The sequence below is a fragment of the Ochotona curzoniae genome, unplaced genomic scaffold, assembly GCF_017591425.1.
Source record: "Ochotona curzoniae isolate NIBS_2020 unplaced genomic scaffold, NIBS_Ocur_1.0 contig_2754, whole genome shotgun sequence".
In the NCBI taxonomy this organism is placed as follows: Eukaryota; Metazoa; Chordata; class Mammalia; order Lagomorpha; family Ochotonidae; genus Ochotona; species Ochotona curzoniae.
Window position 1 is genome coordinate 2280726 of NW_024465582.1, and position 19222 is coordinate 2299947.

The 19222-nt window shown below is 55.9% G+C and overlaps 1 protein-coding gene across 1 annotated transcript; it reads left to right on the top strand.

Annotated features, from left to right (window-relative positions):
- Positions 1-121: 121 nt before the first annotated feature.
- Positions 122-19164, top strand: SRD5A1 (steroid 5 alpha-reductase 1). Its single transcript, XM_040977388.1, has 5 exons — positions 122-482; positions 10237-10403; positions 13276-13377; positions 15737-15887; positions 18983-19164. Exons 1-5 carry the CDS (start codon positions 160-162, stop codon positions 19047-19049), a joined length of 810 nt encoding a protein of 269 aa, XP_040833322.1. The 5' UTR covers positions 122-159; the 3' UTR covers positions 19050-19164.
- Positions 19165-19222: the final 58 nt, after the last annotated feature.

Here is a 19222-nt window from a genome sequence, read left to right on the forward strand (position 1 = left end):
TCAGGCGGCGCCGCGGACCGCCCGGGGAAGGCGCGTGCGCACCGGGCCGCGCGCAGGGGCACGGGGAGGGGCGCGCGGCCCGCCCGGACCGGCCCCTTGGCGGAGGCGGCCCGCCCGGACCGGGCTCCCCGGCCGCCCGCCCCCTCGCCGCCGCCTTATATGCGGCCGGCCCGGCATGGCGCGCACCGTCCGCCCGCCGCGATGGAGCTGAGCGAGGCGCACCTGCTGGATGCGTTCGCGTACCTGGAGTGCTTCCTGGGCTTGTTCTTCTGCATGCTGCTCAGGCTGATGGGCTTCCCGTACGGCCGCTACGTGCAGCAGTGGCCCGGCCTGCGGGTGCCGGCGCGAGTTGCCTGGGCCGTGCAGGAGCTGCCCTCCCTGGCCTGGCCGCTGTACGAGTGCAGCCGCGCGGCCGCCGAGCGTCTGCGCTGCTGGCCCAGTCGCGTGCTGCTGGCCTTGTTCCTGGTGCACTACCTGCAAAGGTATGGCCGCGCCCCGGGGCCCCTCACGTGTAACTTAGCCGCAAGGAGCAGCCAGCCCTGGACCCCTCTCGCGTGACTCAGAAATAGGGAGGGGGGAGTCTGGAAGGGAGTTGGGCACAGGCCGGGAAGGGAGTGGCGGCAGGAAGCTGCAGGGTCCCTAGCCCCCGCATCCTCGGTGTCAGAACAGCACTTGGTACCCAGCACGTAGGTCCGGCAGATTGCCCTGGCCCGGACGTGTGTTATTACTACTTTTCTGCTGTGTCTCCCGGAGGTTAACTTGCGGGGTGGCACTGCCAAGTACCGGGCTGCATCCTTGGACCTTAGCCCTGCTGGCTGCCTGGCAGAGCTTCCCTCATCGATGGTGACTCTGCCCTGTGAATGGCTAAAGCGAATGACCGGTCGTGTTTACTATCAGCCCTGAGGTGGTTGGACCGAACTTTGGAAATCCGTGAGACCACGGGTGGCCCAGAGAGCCCGAGAATTCAGCGTGTGTGCCTGCAGGCTGCCGTCTCCCCTGGGCGCCTTGCTGTGGGTGAGGAGGCTGTAGGCCCTTGGCGCAGAGCCGGCGCCGGAGTCCGGGGCTGCTCCGTGCTCGGACGTTGAGCCAGACCGGAAGAGGCTGTTGGCTTTTCGCTTTAGTTTCTTTTTAAAGATTCATTTCTGTGAAAGGCAGAGTTACGGAAAGAGGACAGTCTTCTATCCGCTGGCGCCACTCTCCGAAGTGGCCACAATGACTGCCACGCTGAAGATGGGAGCCAGGAGCTGCACCCACGTCTCCACACGGCTGCAGGGCCCAAGCCCTCGGCCGGCCGCCCTCCGCTGCTCTCCCAGCCCATTAGCAGGGAGCAGCAGGTGGGGCTCACACTAGTCCCCGTGTGGGATGCCAGTGTCTCAGCAGCAAGCGAACACACTGCACCACAGAAAGTGCGCCCTCCCCAGATGCGCTGAGCAAAGAGAACCTTGAACAAAGGTTGAGGGAGTGACGTGTGCCCGCTGCTTGCCCCCAGGCTACTGCCTGTTTTGTAACCGCGTTGAACACTGCTGCAGTTGGAGTGGCACACTGCTCGTGAGCTCTCTGGACCATCTCGAGTGGCCGACAGTAGGCATTGGGGCCAGGCTGCTGCATAAGCAGCCGGCATCACTGAAATCCTCCGGAGAGCTCCTGGCCTTGGGAGAGGGCCGGGGTGGGAAGCCTGCGTCATCGCAGAGCCAGTTCGTCAAAGAGCTGGCACCAAGAGGTTCTGAAGGCAAACGGACAGTTACACAAGACAGTCATCTCGGACTCTTAAGGATTGCTAACTAAGCTGATGTGGGCCCGAGATTGAGTAGGAAGTTGCCGGAAGATATCCTTGGCCATGTTTTCTGGGCGAAGTCATAGCAGCTGTGGGGTAAAGTTGAAGTGCTGATGGTCTTTCAGATTAGTTCTTTTTGGGTCTGGTGCAATGGTCCAATGACTAAATTCCTACCTTGCAAGTGCCGGGATCCCATATGGGCTGCGGTTCATGTCCTGGCAGCTCCACTTCCCATCCAGCTCCCTGCTTGTGGTCTGGGAAAGCAGTTGAGGACGGCCCAAAGCCTTGGGACCCTCCACCCATGTGGGAGACCTGGAAGAAGTTCCTGGATCCTGGCTTCGGACCGGCATAGCATCAGCCGTTGCGCTCACTTGGGGAGTGAATCATTGGATGGAAGATCTTCCTCTCTGTCTCTCCTCTCTGTATATCTGACTTTGCAATAAATAAATGAATCTTTAAAAAAAGAAAGAAAGAAAGATCTTTCTCTCTGTGTCTCCTTCTCTCCGTAAATTTGATCTGCCTTTCCAATGAAAATACATTAAAAAGAAAAAACAGACTGGTCCCTGCTGTGGCCACTCTAGTGCACTTCTCTCTTCCACAGCCTCCTGACGTAACAATTTATTGCTTATATTTTTGCTTATTTTGGTTAGGGCTTGCCAAAAGAGATTGCCTCCTGATTCTGTCAGCTCCAACGTTGCTCTCTCTTGCTCAGGAATTCTGACAGCAGCCCTGATTCTTCATCTGGTGGTTGGGTTGTGATCGCCCCTTCTGTACTGGCTGCTGCTGTGGTTTGACAGGATGGGGACATGACTCAGCTAGGAGTGAGTGAGGATGGCCCGTTGGGGTTAGGCTGGATCTACCTGTTTCCCCAGAATCCCTTGTTGGGTTCTGTTTTGTAAGCTTTGGCCTTATCTGAAGGCCCTGGGCCTGCATCATCCTTCAGGGGCTGTGCGTGTACAGAACTCCTAGTGGCAACATCAGAGAAGTCTAAAGAGGCAAGCATGCCAAACAAAACCGGCAGAGACCAGGCAGAGCCCATTGGTTTAGCAGCTCTGCCGTGAACTCGGCTTCTCGCGACCAGAAGTCCAGGGGCTGGTTTGTGCAGTGGAGCTTCTGTTTGGCCCAGCGATTTACCGAGCTGCAGCGTGCAGTGTTGGTTCAGACATAACCAGTGGGTAATCTCAAATGTCCAACTGCCTAGCGTCTCCTGGCTGTGCTGGAGCGAGAGTGTCTTTTCTGAGCCAAAGTCGCATTGAGGATGCTGCCTGGTCCTGTTGAGGGCAGGCTCCCGAGTGGAGTTTTAGCTGCGCCCTCATCCTGCCCGGTAAGGACGGCAGGCGCCTCCTGGGAACGACCAGCCTCGTGCTCTGGGTGAGGGTTCAGGAAAGTCTTGGGTGAGAGTTCAGGAAAGTCTTGCGAGACTCCAAGATGAGTGAAATGATTTCAGTGTCCTGTTGGGCAGCTACCTCTTGCCATGAAAAGAAGCACGTTGAACAAAGTAAGGTTTTTATAGCAAGTATCTAAGGGAGAAGCAAAAGCCGTGTGACAGTGAGCAAATAGCTGAGTGCAGTCCTTTTGTGATGCAAAGCAGAAAGCAGGCGAGAGAAACTTCCAGTGCACAGGCTCGGGTCCCTGATCCTGTCACTTCCATGCTGACAGTACTGGAACAGCATGCCTCGAAGGCAGCTGTCTTTCCCGCAAATCTTTTTTTTTTTTTTCAATATTTATTTTATTTTTATTGGAAAGTCAAATATGCGGTGAGGAGGCGAGACAGAGAAAGATCTTTGAACTGATGATCCACTCCCCAAGTAGCAGCAATGGCCAGAACTTCACTGATCCGAAGCCAGGAGCCAGGAAGTTGTTCTGGGTCTCCCACATGGGTGTAGGGTCCCACGGTTTTGGGCCGTCCTCAGCTGCTTTCCCAGGCCACAAGCAGGGAGCAGGGTGGGAAACAGTACCGCTGGGGTAAGATCCGGTGCCCATTTGGGATCCTGGCACATGCAAGGCAAGAACTTTAGCTGCTAGGCTACTGTGCTAGGCCCCTTTCTCATAAATCTTAAAACTCCAAGATGCTCCCTGTTTCCTGTCTGCCTCCTGGTGTCTCAGGAAGCAGGAGCTTATCCTGACCGGATGCAAGTGTCTGGAGATTCCAAACCTCCAGAAGTACAGTCACCTTTACAATTAACCCTTTCAGGCTTGACCTGTTGCCTTGAGGGACGCTGCTCACAGCAGGAAAAGGTCAGACCCCCTCGGGCCCAGCAGGTGGAAAGTCTGTGGAGATCGGACCCCTCGCTGTGCAGAGCACAGAGGCGTTCCCATGGAGACGGCACCCCTCCCATGCCCGGCAGGTGGGACATCCCTATGACGACGTGACGTGGTCTGGCAGCCTTCCCCTTGGACAAGGGGTGGCAGTTTCTGTTCGCGGGGATTTTAGGAGTTCCTGCACTGAGTGGAGAGTACTAGCAGAGCTTGGGAGCCGGGCCAGAAAACGAGAACACAGCAGCGTCACGGCCGTGGGCAGGGCTGCAGCCTCGCAGCGTGTGGCCGTGGGCAGGGCTGCAGCCTCGCAGCGTGTGGCCGTGGGCAGGGCTGCAGCCTCGCAGCGTGTGGCCGTGGGCAGGGCTGCAGCCTCGCAGCGTGTGGCCGTGGGCAGGGCTGCAGCCTCGCAGCGTGTGGCCGTGGGCAGGGCTGCAGCCTCGCAGCGTGTGGCCGTGGGCAGGGCTGCAGCCTCGCAGCGTGTGGCCGTGGGCAGGGCTGCAGCCTCGCAGCGTGTGGCCGTGGGCAGGGCTGCAGCCTCGCAGCGTGTGGCCGTGGGCAGGGCTGCAGCCTCGCAGTGTGTGCTTACAGTCTGCTCGGCCATCTGGAAGCACATCCTCCTCATCAGCCGCGTCCGTGTGGAAGCTGAGTGTGTGCTGCCGTTCACGGGCTCATTCCTCTCGCACCAAAGCCAGGAATGCACGCCACATCTCCCAGGTGGGCGGTTGGAGCCCCCATCACCTGAGCCATCGCTGCCGATCCCCTCAACACCCCCTAGAGTTCCTGTGTACACAGGCAGTATGGTTTGGGAACACGTACATTTTCTAAATGGTGAACATTTTCTTTTCTACCCAAGCAACTAATTTACCAAAGCTGCCTGACCTGCTGTGGCCAGCACTCCAAAGAGCCAGGTGGGACAAGCAGCTGGGTAAGCAGCACTGGTGAGGCGCTCTCCCGGCCTGCGGATGCTGGGCACTGATGAGCTCTCCCGGCAGGTGGAAGGATGGCACTGGTGATCAGGCCTGATTCCCGAAGCAAGGAGCCACGATAGAGCTCACAGCTCCGTGACCTCAAGCTGTGCCCAGAGCCCTGGACTGAGCCAAGAGGTGGGGCAGGAGGAAGACAGGGCCTAACCTGGGAGGTGTGAACCTCCTGTCCAGAGGCTCTCCGCAGCCCTGGGTGGGATGCAGGCAGTGGCTGAACATGCAGGGGCAAAACTTATGAGTTAGCCAGCTCAAGGAAGGAGGGTGGAATTGCAAAAGGATGGAGAGCATGTGGTGCTTTTTGTGTGGTCCAGGCAGCTAGGTGAGGCTGGGGGCCAGCCTGGCCCTGCACAGGCACGTCCAGACAAGGCTTTCTCTCCGGCAGTGGACAGGGTGAGGCAGAGGACGAAGGATCCTGCAGGCGTGAGGCTGTAGCTGCGAGGGAGGATGGACAAGGCAGGCCGGAGGACATTTCCAGGAGTGTTCAGTCCCTGGCCAGCAGCGTGGTTGTCCTTGGCTTGTGCCATTCTGGGGTGCCTGTACCACTTCCTGCAGGGGCCCTCTCTGATCTCAGGGTGCCCAAGTCCTCGAGGGCAGCAGTGTCCTGTTACTCTGTCCTTGCCTTGCCGTGCAAGGAGCAGATCCTGCGCGTCCCCAGCTCCCAGCCACTGGCCAGGCCTTGTGCGTCTCCAGGCACGCCAATGCCCAGGGCTGGGCTATTTCTGCCCACCCTGTGTTCGTGCTGTGCACACACCCTCTGCCATGTCTCCACTCTCCCTGGCCCGTGCTTGCCTTCCCTTCATCCCTGCTCTGCCAGCTGTGGTCTCCTGTCACCAGGGGCAGGAGGGGCAGCCATGCAGTGTGGCACATGGCTCTCCACACTGCTGTCTGACACCAGGTGCAGCCTGCTCTCCAGTGAGCAGGCCTGTTCACTGTCTCCCGATTCCAGGCTCTCTACCCACTCTGGGCGTTGTCAGGAAATCGTTTCTATTGCCTTGGCTGCTTAGCCAAGGGCCCCAGCATGCCCTGGCATGAGGCGCTGCTTGCCTCAGGTCACCGCCCTCACTGGCATGAACTGGGCTCCTGGAGTGCAGCCAACCAAAGGCCCATGGGCAGTTCCTCGCAGCTGCCCTAGGACTGTCCTTGTGGGATGCTGATTCTGGCCTATCCTTGGCTTGAATGCCTCATGCCTCAAAGAACCCTCACCTGCTCCCAACACAAAAGAGGTTACGCAGCCCCGGCTACAGGCTGTTACCCAGGTTGCCTTATACCAAGGCAAGTTTTACCCTGCTGGGAGAAAAGCAGCCAACAGCTTGCATCATCTATTCTGGGCCTGGTTGATGCCCAACAATCCATACCAGTGTAATAGCGAACTTATTTATTTATTTCTTAAGATCTATGGGAAAGGCGGGGAACACCAGGCAGTCACATGCCACCCCAGCCTTTCCCACCATGGCAGATGACATCTGGCAGGTGAGCAGGGACAGCTTCCTTGTCCAGCAGCCCTGAAGCACAGTGGTGCACTTGAGCGCTGGGGCCACAAAGAAGGAAAAAAGAAACAAAACTGGGAGACACCTGAGACACAGAAAACAAAGGGGAGCAGCTGGGCACCCCGAGTTCCAAATAATGGTTGGGCGGAACGACCAAGGGCCTTTCAGGAGAGACCCAGCGCTTGCGATCCACCCTCTCCCAGGCTGAGAATCTGCAGCCGACTTCTCTAAATTCAGCTCCAAGTTCAGGGCTGGGTTCGGCTGGTGCGGCTGCACCTGCAGGTCCTTGCCAGCAGCAGCTATTGTAAGTGTCGACAGCAGGCGTCCGAGGGGCAGTCCCTGGCCTCCGTGCCAACTCCAGCCTGCCACGGGCTTTCTGTCTCCCGCGCGGTGCTGGCCAGGCTGCCTGCATCACCTGACTCAGAGCCGAGCCTGAGTCAACTGCTCCAGGGCACACCTGACAATGCGTCCTAACGAATCCGGCTGAAAGTGTAACACAGCAGTGCGTGTGCAAAACCTACGGCATGTGAGACGGCAGTGACTACGGAGCAGGCCGCCTGTGCCAAGGTCTCTGTGTACTTTCCACACCATTAAAACTGAAATAGGACAGCTCGCCAGTACAGCATAGCTGCCCGGGCCTGGTTCATCGGTGCGCACTGTGCTGCTGGCGCCCACACTCTGTGCTTTCAGGCCCAGGTGTGTTACTAAGCGTCTGACAGCGTGTCGCCGTGGGAAGCAGTCGAAGCAGAGACTGCCGTCCCCTGACATTGGCTTGGAAGCACGCACTTGACAGCAGAATCTGCAGTTTTTAAAAAAGATTTCATTTTTATTTGAAAGATAGATTTACAAAAAGAAGGAGACACAGAGGGAGGAAAAGAGAGCTGTTCCATCCTGAGCGTGCCCGAGGCTCTAATCGGGGCGCTGAGCTGGGCCAGGGCCAGTGTCCTGGGCGCCACTTTCGCTCTTCCGTGCCCAAGAATGGCTGGCTAATTTCAGTCCGCGGCCACGTCACCTGCGCACACACTGGCACCTTCTGAGGCACTGCCCTCGCAGCTCGGCTCCCGCCATCTCCTGTGCTTCTGCAGACCCGGTCTAACAGTCCACTCAGTCCAGCGCCTTGCCTTCCTGGAATCCCACGAGCCCAGGCCTGGCAGGGGGCAGAGTTGGGAGGAATGGAGGGCAGGCCCCACGGGATTGCCAACTGCAGGTGAATGCCTAGGGATGATTGGTGAGTGGGCGGGGTTGGGGAAGGGGCTGGAAGATTAGGGGTGGGATTCTCAGGTGAAATGGCTGATTGGGGGCCTGGCGCTGTGGCCTAGCGGCCAAAGTCCTTGCCTTAAATGCGCCCGGGATCCCATATGGGCGCCGGTTCTAATTCCGGCAGCTCCACTTTCCATCCAGCTCCCTGCTTGTGGTCTTGGAAAGCAGTCGAGGATGGCCCAAAGCCTTGGGACTCTGCATCCGTGTGGGAGACCCAGAAGAGCTCCTGGCTCCTGGCTTCGGATTGGCTCAGCTCCAGCAGTTGCGGGGGAGTGAATCATCAGGCAGAAGATCCTCCTCTCTGTCTCTCCTCTCTGCATATCTACCTTTCCAATAAAAATGAAATAAATCTAAAAAGAAAAAAACGGCTGATTGGTGGACAGCTAGACTAGCACGAATTTCGTGAGCTGTGAGGAAGAGCAAATGGCGCCAGGCCCAGGGCGGGTCCCGGGTGACCCAGGTCCAGGGTGGGATGTTGGAATAGCTCCTTACACCCTTTGCCCTCAGCCATGCACTCTGGCATTTCAGGGGGAACAGAGCCTCTGCCCTGGGGGAGACCTGGGGCAGTGTGGCTCCTGACAGCCAGGGCTGCGCTCCTGCCCGAGACACATCATCCCATTCAGGACCCTGGCCTGCTCCACAGCTTGCATGGTGTCTTGGGCACATCCCCAATAGTTGCTGGGTTGAGAGCTGGGTGTTTGTGAGGTGGTAGGACTTTTAACAGGTGTAGCCTGGAGTTGGATTTTAGCATAGCAAGATTTGGGAGTGCTAGGATTGGTTCAGCTCCTGGCAATACTGCTTCCAATCTGCTAACATAAGTTAGAAAGCAGCAGAGGATGGACCAAGTTCTCATGTGGGACACCCAGATGGAACTCTAACTCCTGGCTCCTAGCTCCTGGCTCCTGGCTCCAGGCTCCAGGCTCCTGGCTCCTGGCTGGCTGAGACCTGGCTGTTGTAACCATTTGGCATGTGAAATAACAAATGAAGGCTATTCTCTCTCTTTCCCTTCTTCTCTCTTTCCCTCCCTCCCCTGTCTTTCCACACCTCTCTGCGAATCTGCTTTGTTGGGAGGCCCTTAGTCCCAGGGGCAGCTCTTGTGGGCCTCTGGGTTTTCACTGTAGTGGATTGTAAGCCTGACTCCATCCTGAGTCTCTTCTGCTTCCTGGCTTGAGGTGGACCCTCGTCCTCCCACAGGCATCCCATCGTCCACCACGCAGCCTCCCCAGGCTCCCCTGTGGGAGAGCTCATACATAGCTCTGGGCGCAGTGAACACCTTGCTTTATGCAGTCAGCCCACCTCAGAGAACAGGATCGTACAACGGCCCGACCAGTGTCCTAACTGAATGCTTTGTTCCCAGTGAGTGCCTTGTCCTATACTTGAGTGCGGTCTCCTTTGGGGTCCTGCCAGTGTCCATTCAGGGTGCCAAGCGAGACCCCCAGGGAGCCCTCCTTCCTGCTGGGAGGACGCATGGCCAGCATTGTTCTGTTAGTCGGTGATGGACGACGTCCTGACGGTTGGTTCAGTGCTTGTCCTGCTGTGTTAGGGTCCACTTCGTGGACATCAACGTTCACTTATTGCTAAGCTGGCACTCTGCTGAGTGTGGGTATGTGATTCACCAGCTCAGGAAATAGATCAGTTGCATTGCTCGGCATGCCTCTCTGTGCAGCCCATCCCCCTCCCTGGCCCTAACTTTGCCCTCTGTTGAACTTGTAAGTGTAAACCCAATTTCACAGTCAACATGCAAGCAGTAACATGTCACCCCAAAAGCTCCCCTAGTCTGCTTGGGGTTAATCCCCTTTCCCTCAGTCTAGGTTTGTTTTCTCTGGAATGTTCAGTTTCTTTCGTTGAAGCAACATGAGTCACAGTGTCTGCTTCTGCCTGGTCACTTCGGCCATCTGTGTCAACTGCTTCATCAGATTATCAGATTACTGGCCTGAAGTAGTACACCATAGTTCCTTGTTGTTCTTTTACTACTTGGAGCCTACGTAGTGATGTCCCCTCTTTAAATGTTTTACACGTTGCTGTTAAAGAGGAAGAAAACAAATCCGTAATAACAGCTTTGCATCCTCTTTTCCTGACACTCCTAAGTGAGCACAGCCGAGCCGGAGCGTGCTGTGGAGATGGCAATGTGACCGTGTGCCCCAGTCCTGCCCTGGCACTGGGACGGGTTAATGGTTTCAGGAGAGTGGGGTTGTCGGGAGCTGCAGGAAGGCTCCAGCTGGCTGCGACTCACTGTGTCCGGTTCACGTTCTGCACGATTAGAATCAGGAGTTTGCTCACTGCGGTGTGCATTATTGAAACACACTTAATATTTTATCTAAAGATGCTGCTCAGCACACACAGAGCAAGTTAGTGCAGATGCCGCCGAGGGTGACCTCTGCAGGAGGGAGGAAGGGTGTTCAAAAAGGCATTTCAAGTAGACGTCCCGGAATTCGAGTCCCTTTTTCTTAGCTTCTTTCCGTTTGTCTCCTAGGTCCTTGATCTTCCCGTTTCTGATCCGAGGAGGGAAGCCCATCCCCCTGTACTCGTGTGTGATGGCATTCCTGTTTTGTGCCTATAACGGCTACTTGCAGTGCAGGTACCTGAGCCAGTACGCGGAGTACCCTGAGGGCTGGCTCAGCGACCCCCGCTTTCTGGCAGGTGAGTGCTCTCAGCCGCAAAGGCCGCCCTGTGCCGATCGCTGCTCTTACTGTTACGCCCCGCCAATGTCTGACTAGCAAGCCTAGAATTATTTCCTGTTTAAGATTTATTTATTTGAAAGGTAGAATTACAGAGACAGAGGGAGAAAGACAGACACAGGGAGTATCTTCCATTCACCGGCTCACTTCTTAAATGGCCACAAAGCCCGTTACTGGGCCAGGCCAAGGCCCGGTGCGGAGGCCTGCTGCTGCTGTGTTCCCAGGCATATGCGCAGGGAGCTGGGTCAGAAGTAGATTAGCCAGGACTCCATATGAGATACTGGTGTTGACAGGGTGTGGCTTAATACACTGTGCTGCAATGCCAGCTCTAAGATAATTTTTGAGCATCTCACAATTTTCTCAGTTCTGTAAGAAAAAATCATTCTTGGGTCCGGTGCCCTGGCACACCGTGCTGTCTGCCTGCAGTGCCAGTATCCTGCCAATTCATGTCCTAGCTCTTCACTTCCAACCCAGCTCTCTGCTTACGATCCGGAAACCAGCAGACGAGGCTCTTGAGCCCATGTGGAAGATCCAGATGAAGCTTCCGGCCCCGGCTGTGGGCCAGCTGTGGGCCAGCTGTGGGCCAGCTGTGGGCCAGCTGTGGGCCTGCCCTGCTTCGGCTGCTGAGGTCCTTTGGGGAGTGAGCCAGCAGAGCAAGGATCTCTTCCTCTCCCTCCCCCTCCCTCTTTCTCTCTTGGTGTGCGTGTGAATAAATAAATCTTTAAAATGAAAAACGTCACTCTGGCCGTCGGCTTACGGCGCAGGCTGATTTTGTATGTTTATACTACTTTGAATAAACTTAAAAATTTGGTGAAGTTTTTGATTTTTTTTAATTTGTAGCAATGAGTGTGCATTGCTGTTTACCTTTTCGAGTTGTGATCCTAATGTTACAAGCTCATCCGTGGGAGACAGATGTGCGAGCATCGAGAATACGCACTGTCGTGAGCCTGGGAAGCAATCTCCCGGTTTCAGACTGCCCTGTGGGGCTTGTGGTGAGCCAGACGGTGGTCGTCCGTCGCTTTGCGCTATCCACTGCAAGAAATATCAAAATGGAAATAATATCAAAATCTGTTTGAAATGCAAATTGTGAGTCACATATAATAATAGGAAGGCTAATCCTTGAATAGTGAGGAATTGTTGCTTTTCTAAATCTGATTTTCCCCGTGAATGAAAATCGCATTCCAGAGGCAGCACCCGCACCCACGCCCTTGCTGGGCCTCTGCCTCTCCATCCTGAAATTCCCAGGAGCTCCTCCAAAAGTGGGCAGCAGAGAAGAAGTTGAGAGATTTCTGTCTTGTTTTTCAGCTAAGAGATGCAGGCTTTTAAAGATAAAGTGTACGTTTATTTCATCTGAAAGGCAGAACAGGGACAGGGAGCCCTTCCAGCCACTGGTTTACTCCTCAATGACAGCAGCAGTCAGGGCTGGGCCAGGCTGCAGCCAGGAGCCTGAACTGTGTTCCAGTCTCCCAGGACCACCTTCTGCTCCTTTGCCAGGCGCGGAAACAGAAGCAGGGCAGCTGCCACTCAAACCAGTGCCCTGGGATGCCACTGTCATGAGCAGCAGCTTGACTCCGTGTCCAGTGCTGGCCCCCAGATCCACCTTTAAATTCCATGAGATTCTCAGAGGACCCATTCCTGCAAAGAGTTGTCTTGGTAATTTCAAGGTCTTTTAAGCAGCTGTGCTGAGATGCGTTGCCTGAACCTTAAACCACCAGTAAATGGCATGCCAACCCCTGGGCTTTCCCTGCACACAGCAGAGGCACTTTGGAAGGAAACAGTATGCCACTTAGGAAACAAACCGACTTGTCTATCTCTGTAGTGTGCTTTCGTCCTGGAGTTTGTTTCTGCAAGGAAACAAGCAGGAAATGGTGGATCACACCTGTGATCGCACTAAGCAGCAAACAATCAGAAAATCACAAGAAAATATCTTCCCTGGAAGTGGAGGGTCTGAGGGGCTTGTCAACCTAGACACCAGCACAGGGAGAGGGGCTGTCCAGGGGGCAGCAGGCGTGCCGGGGTGTGGCGCGGTCCAGGGAACCGCAACTGTAACCCTGTCCAGAGACGGTGCGGTGAGGAGGACCACACAGACAGTGCAACAGTCAGAAATGCTTGGCTCCCAGGACCCCCAGCAAGGTGACATGCTGCATGACACGTGGGACGGCTGTCCTTGGCCAAGTGTGTGAGGAGCCTTTGTGATAGTTCTGGTTGCTAGGCAACCTGTCCATCATAGCCTGCCTCCAGACTGACTCCTGCCCTCCTCTTCTCACCACCCCTTCGCGCTCCCCCTCGCTCGCTCTGTCCATTTCACCCTCTCTCCCTTGCTGGCTCTCTCACTCTCCTGTGGCAAGGCTTGATTTCATTTGGATCCCGAGAACTTGCATTGCACACATGGAATTGAGCAGTTAGCTTAGCACAAATTCTAGCTTTCTTCCAATACAAGCGACACAGGAGCTTGTGTTCCTGAAAGAGAAGCACAGAATTTAGACAGCACAAATCTTTCTAGAAGATTCTGTTGGAAGCCGAATTACCCAAGAGCAACACTGAAATCCCAAAGAAGAGAAAAAATTCACCATAAACTCATGGATCTGGTAAGTGGCTTACGAAACCTGTTAGAAACTTTTCCAGGCTGCTTAGAAAAGAAATGGCACGAAGCAGAATGCCTAAGCACGTGCTGAGACCAGGAGGCTGCCACGGCCATGGCTGCTTCCATGTAAGTGACTCAGAGTCACGTCCAGTGGTGTCCAGTCAAAGTCCCATCTAAGAACAGCATCCCATCAAGTGGCTCTCCGTCAGGCTGCCGGTCATCACCATGGTAACCCTGGGTCCCTTGACAGGCTTCAGCTTGTGGTTCCTGGGCATGCTGATCAACATCCACTCAGACCACATCCTGAGGGAGCTTCGAAAGCCGGGGGAGACGGGATACAAGATACCCAGAGGTACGTACTGAGAGGGGGTTATGTGGGAAATGCATGGTAGGTGCCTGGCTCCTTGTCTGCACAGCCCCAACAAGCTCCGAGTCGCCATCGCCGTCGTCTGGTTAAAATAACAACAGGGCCTTCCTGGCTCTTGTGGGGGAGGTGGGGGAGAATGCTCCATCCCCTGGCGCACTCTGAAGCCAAGCGCTCTGAACTCTAGCCAGGTGCCTTGCAGTGGCCCGAAGGCCCCGGGCCGTCCTCCGCTGCGCTCCCAGGCACATGAACAGGGGGCTGGCTCAGAAATGGAGCAGCCAGGATTCAAACCAGCACCTGTATGGGATGCTCGTCTTGAAATGGTGTCTTAGCCCACGGCACCATGGTGTAAGACAGACATAGTAGCACGTGGGCACTTAGAAAGTGACCTTTATTTTTGTTTATTATTATTTTTAAATTTTTCATGTGTTTATTTAATATGTAGTTATTTTTATTGGAAAGTCAGATTTACAGAGAGAGGCAGAGATAAAGATATACCATCCAATGATTCATTCCCCAAATGGACGCAATGGCTGGAGCCAAGCTGACCCGAAGCCAAGAGCCAGGAGCCCACGTGGCTGCAGGGTCCCAAGGCTTTGGGCCGTCCTGCACTGCTCTCCCAGGCCACAAGCAGGGAGCTGGATGGGAAGTGGAACAGCCGGGATACAAACTATTGCCCAAATTGGATCCCGGCATATGCAAGGCAAGGACTTCAGCCACTAGGTTATCGCACTGGACCCATAAGTGTTCTTTAAAGTGTTGCAAACAACTAGAACGCAAGAGGACTAAGCAGATGGAAAATAAGAAGCAGCAGTGCTTGTGGACATGGAAACGAGCAGCAGAGGTAGCGCTCTCCTGAAGCGGCTCGCTTGGCTTCGTCGCACTGCTGTTCCTGAAAGCCAGACAGAATAACAGCAAACACATGGTCAACAGAGAGAACAATGACCTCCAGCTCGGTGAAGACCGCAGCCCTGCGCCACTGCGGTCAGCAGAACCAGTGCCTGACAGCTGGCCAAGGAGAGAGGTCCTGCGGGGTCCAGGGCAACTGCTGCCAGCGCCCCCGCCCTGCGTGGACTGGAGGAGAAGCCCACTTAGTGGTGGGCTTGTGAGCAGACTGCCCCCTCGGGTGGTCTCAAAGGAGCCCCTCCCTTGGGAGGGAGCAGAGGGAGCTGGCTGGGGTCGCCCCACACCCATAGCTCACCGCCGTGCTCACCACTCCTGCCCAGAGTCTGCATGCGGTCTGGCCTGTGGCTCGGGGTGTGTGGCAGCTGAGAGCTCTCCTGTGGGGTGGAGGACATGAGGGCACCCACACAGCCCGTGCCCCCTACAGTCCCCTTGGTGGTGTGGTGGCAGGACCGGTCAGGGCTGAGAGGAAGAGGCTGCGAGTGAATGCAGATGCATGGCTGGGTGAGTGCCACGGCCGCTCTGCTCCAAGCCGCTCCGCTCCAAGCCGCTCTGCCCCAAGCCACGCTCTCTGCTGCATGAGCAGTTCTAGTTGACACTGGCTTCTCCATTTTAGCTGTGACCTCTTCTGCTTTGAGAGTTCCAGCCCTGTATCCCATACAGCCCCATTCTGAACCCTGGGGTGACCCCGTCGCCACCCACAATGCCATGTCACATTGAGGCTGAGCTTGGGATGTGCCAGCCATTGCCCTCAAGCCTCAGGCCTTTGCTGTGGTTCCTGTTCCTGCACCCAGGATACTACCCTCCCCTTGCCAGCAGACCCAGGTCCTCTCGCCCCATGCACCCACCCTGTGTGCCCCCTGTGTGCCATGGTCCTGGGTGGTAGGAAGGCTCTGCCCACAGGGGCACCCAAGGGCCTTGTGCCATGCTGTGCCACGCTGTGCCACACTGTGCCTGGCCCTTACAGAATGCAGACTCCAGGTATTTAAAGGTGTGATGAGTGAGTGAGCATAGCCGTGCCAATAGGCGAGCACTGCCAGGCTTGTCAGCAGGGCTCAACGAGCGTCCGTGTGAGGCAGCTTCCTGTGTGTGAAGTACTGTTCAAGCTTGCTTCAGTGCTGTGAGCACGGCGCCTGCCCAGTGGTGCAGAAGGTGAAGTTCCCACCCTGACTCGTGGTTTGTGCATTCAGATCTGCAGGTGCGTGGTGAGCACCAGCCTCGTGCTGCCGGACACATCACCTGGCACCTGTGAAGGTGTGGCGTCTCATGGCGGAGCTCTTGCTAGGAGAATCAAAAGGCAAATTATCAAAGCGTACACACAACAGATTTCAAAATCTTACGCATCAAAACAAATTTACCATGTAGTGCCCTTTCCCCGCGCATTCTCCAAGCAGGGATCGGCTGGCATCTGAGCGTGCTCATGCTTTGCCTGTGTTTTGTCCAGGCGGCCTGTTTGAATTCGTGTCGGGCGCTAACTTCTTTGGGGAAGTGACGGAGTGGTGCGGCTTCGCCCTCGCCAGCTGGTCCCTGCAGGCCACCGCCTTCGCCGTGTTCTCCTTCTGCATTTTACTCGCCCGAGCGGAGCAGCACCACCGGTAAGTCCCAAGCCACCTGCCCTGCCTTGCAATTCCTTATCCTAACCTCAGAGAGGGAATCCAGTCGAATCTCTGGCCTGGGGAGTCCTCAGACCCACGTCTCTACCATGTTTGTGGCCTCTGAGTTGATCCTGCGGGAGGCCATTGTCAGGCTGAACCCCAGACGGGCTGTGGAGGTCTGCGCCACCAAGCACCCATGAACACTGGGGCTACTGGCCAAGCACGGCCGGACCTGAGCGCCAGCTGGGGAGCGCCCGGGGTGAGTGTAGGGTGGCTCAGCCCCAGCTCTGGAGCTGGGGTGCTCATCCACAGAGCGGCTCCTGCACCTCCCTTGGATCTCCACGCGTGCCCATGAGCCGTCTGCTCACCTAGCTCCTAACAAAGGATGTCAAGGTTGAGCTGAATTCAGACAGCGCCTGCCTAGCTTGGCCGGGGAACAGGCCTGAGGACCAGGGCAGTGGAGCCATGTCAGAGCGAGGGGACAGAGAGTCTCAAACCGAGATGCCATCCTTCTCCTGCCTGATGCCCACACGTTCTGAGGAGCTCAGCACGGCGAGCAGTGAGATCTCCTACCCCAGGCCTGCTGTGCCGCTCCCCACGTACAATCCACCCGGAACATCCCATCCACACACCCGGTGCTGCCGAGGCTGGGAGGCGAGGCTTCAGAGCCAAGCACCTGTCTGGGACAGACGTCGTGGCGGCGGGGGCCGAGGCTTCGTGGAGCCAGGGTACTCTAAAGCTGCTAAAAGCGGATGACAAGGTGGAGGAGGTCCCCCCGCGGGTCTGGCTACCTAGTGACTGAAGGAAAGACAGCGGAAGCCTGGGGGTGCCTGCAGTCCCTAATCAGACGCACAGCCAAAGCACCAGCCAGCAGGCTGTCTTTAACTTGTGGACATTGGTTGGGGCAGCTGGGAAGCCAGGACCTGAATGAATCCCAGAGCTGCTGGGCAAGGGCCTGAAGTGCGAGCCAAGCTGGTAAGTGGTCAGAGGCCAGGCCTGCAGGGCAGCGGCTGTGAGGCCAGGGACACTGGGGCTTGCTGACGTGGGCCCCACTGTGCCCACCCAAGGAAGGCGTTGAGGGCCCAAGCCCACCCTGTGCAGCTCCTCAGGTGTGCTTTGTTAACATGAGGACAGACTGGAGCAAGGTGCGGTGGTGTCACCGGCATGGCCAGGGTCGTTCCTAAGAGGGAGAAAGGTGAGACTGGACAGTCAAGAGCCAGAAGCTGGAGGAGCCAGGAGGATGTCTCCCAGGGTCTCCTCCCCAGAAGGCGAAGGCCGTGAGGCCGTGGAAGGACCCGGGTGTGTGGGTGGGGCCGATGGAGGCCGTTACCGCTTTAAATGAGCTGCACAGTCAGTCACAGAAAACAGAGGGAGCAGAGCTCCGCTTCCAGACAGCAGCGATGGGCTGGACGGTAGCTGGACAGGGGAGGTCCCCCAACATCTGACCATGCAGCGCGTGAATGTGGCAACTCTGCGACTCCGCCCTCGGGGAAGTCTGGCAGTGAAAGCCTAAAGCAGGTTATTCCCTGACGGAAGGAGAGAAGCTTCCTCTCAGCATGTAACGTAGTTTAGCTCTACCCAGTGGCCCTTGTAGTATAAATTGCATCTCTTGGCATCAGAGGAGTTCTAAGATTGTGACCCAAAAGATGCTCTAAGACAAGGAGTCCCCCCACCCACCACACAGTGCCCGGAATTCTCATGTAGCCTCAAGCAGTGGGAAGGCGGACCCTGTCTGCGGACAGCCCATGGTCGGCTGACAGGAGGTGGCTGCTGTCCCTGGCCCCTTGCCGCCGAGAAGACTGGGTACACCTGTCAGCGTGGAAAGGCGTGCCCAGCTGGTGCGTTGCTGTCCACGTCCAGGGGTCCTGGTGTCGAGCTTGTCCCGTTCTGTTTGTGGTCTCGCTGCGTTGCTGCCATGCCAACAAATAGCTCCCTGCCTCCGCTGTGATTGTCTGGTCTGTGAGCTTATGGAAGCTCCCATTTCCTGCTGTTCAGCTTGCCAGATTGTACTTTCAGTTTTGTTCTATCCGTTACGCCACTGCTCCCAGCTGGCGAGCACCCCAGAATGCGTGAGCATGCCTTTGTGGGCAGTATCTGACCAATTTGGAAAAGTCTTTTTGCCGAGTGCCGGGCTGAGCTGTGGCCGAGACCATACTGCATTGCCCGGACTGTGCCGGAGCCTTCGCTAGGGCTGTCCCAGTGTCCCCTGCACCGAGACTGCGCAGTGGCCGGAGGAAGCCGTCAGGTCGGAAGACCCCCGGTCCATCACTGCATGCTTTCCCGCAGTAGGCGGGACTCCACGCCCCAGCAGGCCCGGCAGAGTTGGTCACATCTCAGTTTTTACTTTGCAGTAGAAGGAGAAATTATCTGAGAGTCACCTCTTCAGAATCACACTTTATGATTGAAATATTTTATTATGTGTGATGAAAATCAAATTAAACTCTATATTTAGAATCCCACAGCTTTGACCACTGCAGTGTCCCCTAAGTCCTGGCCCCCCCATTCCTGGCCAGTTCCCTGGGAGCACCCGCAAAGGCAGCAGCAGGTGGCCCACGTCCTTGGGTCCCCACAAGATGCACATGGGAGACCAGGCTGGCGCTCCAGGAACCTGGCTTCAACCAGGGCATGTGGGTGGAAGCTTCCTGCCCTGCCTCTCTCTGTCTTTCAAATAAATCAATATTCACTTTTTAAAAGATATTGTTTACATTATTTATTTATTTATTGGAAAGGCAGAATTACAGAGAGGGGGAGGAAGAGCAAGAGAGATCTTCCACCTGCTGGTTCATTTCCCTGCTAGCTAAAGCTGCAAGAGCCGGGCTGGTCCAGCCGGGGGCAGGATCTTCTTGCAGGTCTCCTGCATGGGGAGGAACACGGAGCCCTTGGCCAGCATCTGCTTCCCCAGAGGCAGTGGTAGGGAGCTAGAGCGAAAGTTCTCCGAGGGGAGACCCGTACCTCAAGGTCCTTACCCGCTTGGTGCGTGCGGCCCCTAGCTAAATAGATTTTTTTTTTTTACAATTGTATTATCTGTTTTATTAGCATCACTTAAATGTTTCACAAAATCTGTTCCTTTTTAAAGTTTTTTTTTTATTTTGTAGGTGGTATCTTGAGAAGTTTGAAGATTATCCAAAGTTCAGAAAGATTATAATTCCCTTTTTGTTGTAAAGCATTGTCGATGGAATTGCCTTCAGCTGGAAGCCTCTCTGTGCTCTCTGCAGAGTATAAAATCACTGTAATTTCCCTGTGTCTTCATGTCCTCAAGATAAATTCTAGGGAAGTGTTTTGGTTTTTTTGTTTTGTTTTTTTTTTTTTTTTGCTGCTGTAGTTCACCTGCAAGC

What these genes read in the sequence shown, in the direction of transcription:
- SRD5A1 (XM_040977388.1), top strand. Translation starts at nt 160, where the DNA reads ATGCGGCCGGCCCGGCATGGCGCGCACCGTCCGCCCGCCGCGATGGAG. An exon ending in GGGATACAAGATACCCAGAG is followed by an intron (nt 13,378 to 15,736) that starts GTACGTACTGAG and finishes TGTTTTGTCCAG; the next exon opens with GCGGCCTGTTTGAATTCGTG. An exon ending in CGAGCGGAGCAGCACCACCG is followed by an intron (nt 15,888 to 18,982) that starts GTAAGTCCCAAG and finishes TTTATTTTGTAG; the next exon opens with GTGGTATCTTGAGAAGTTTG.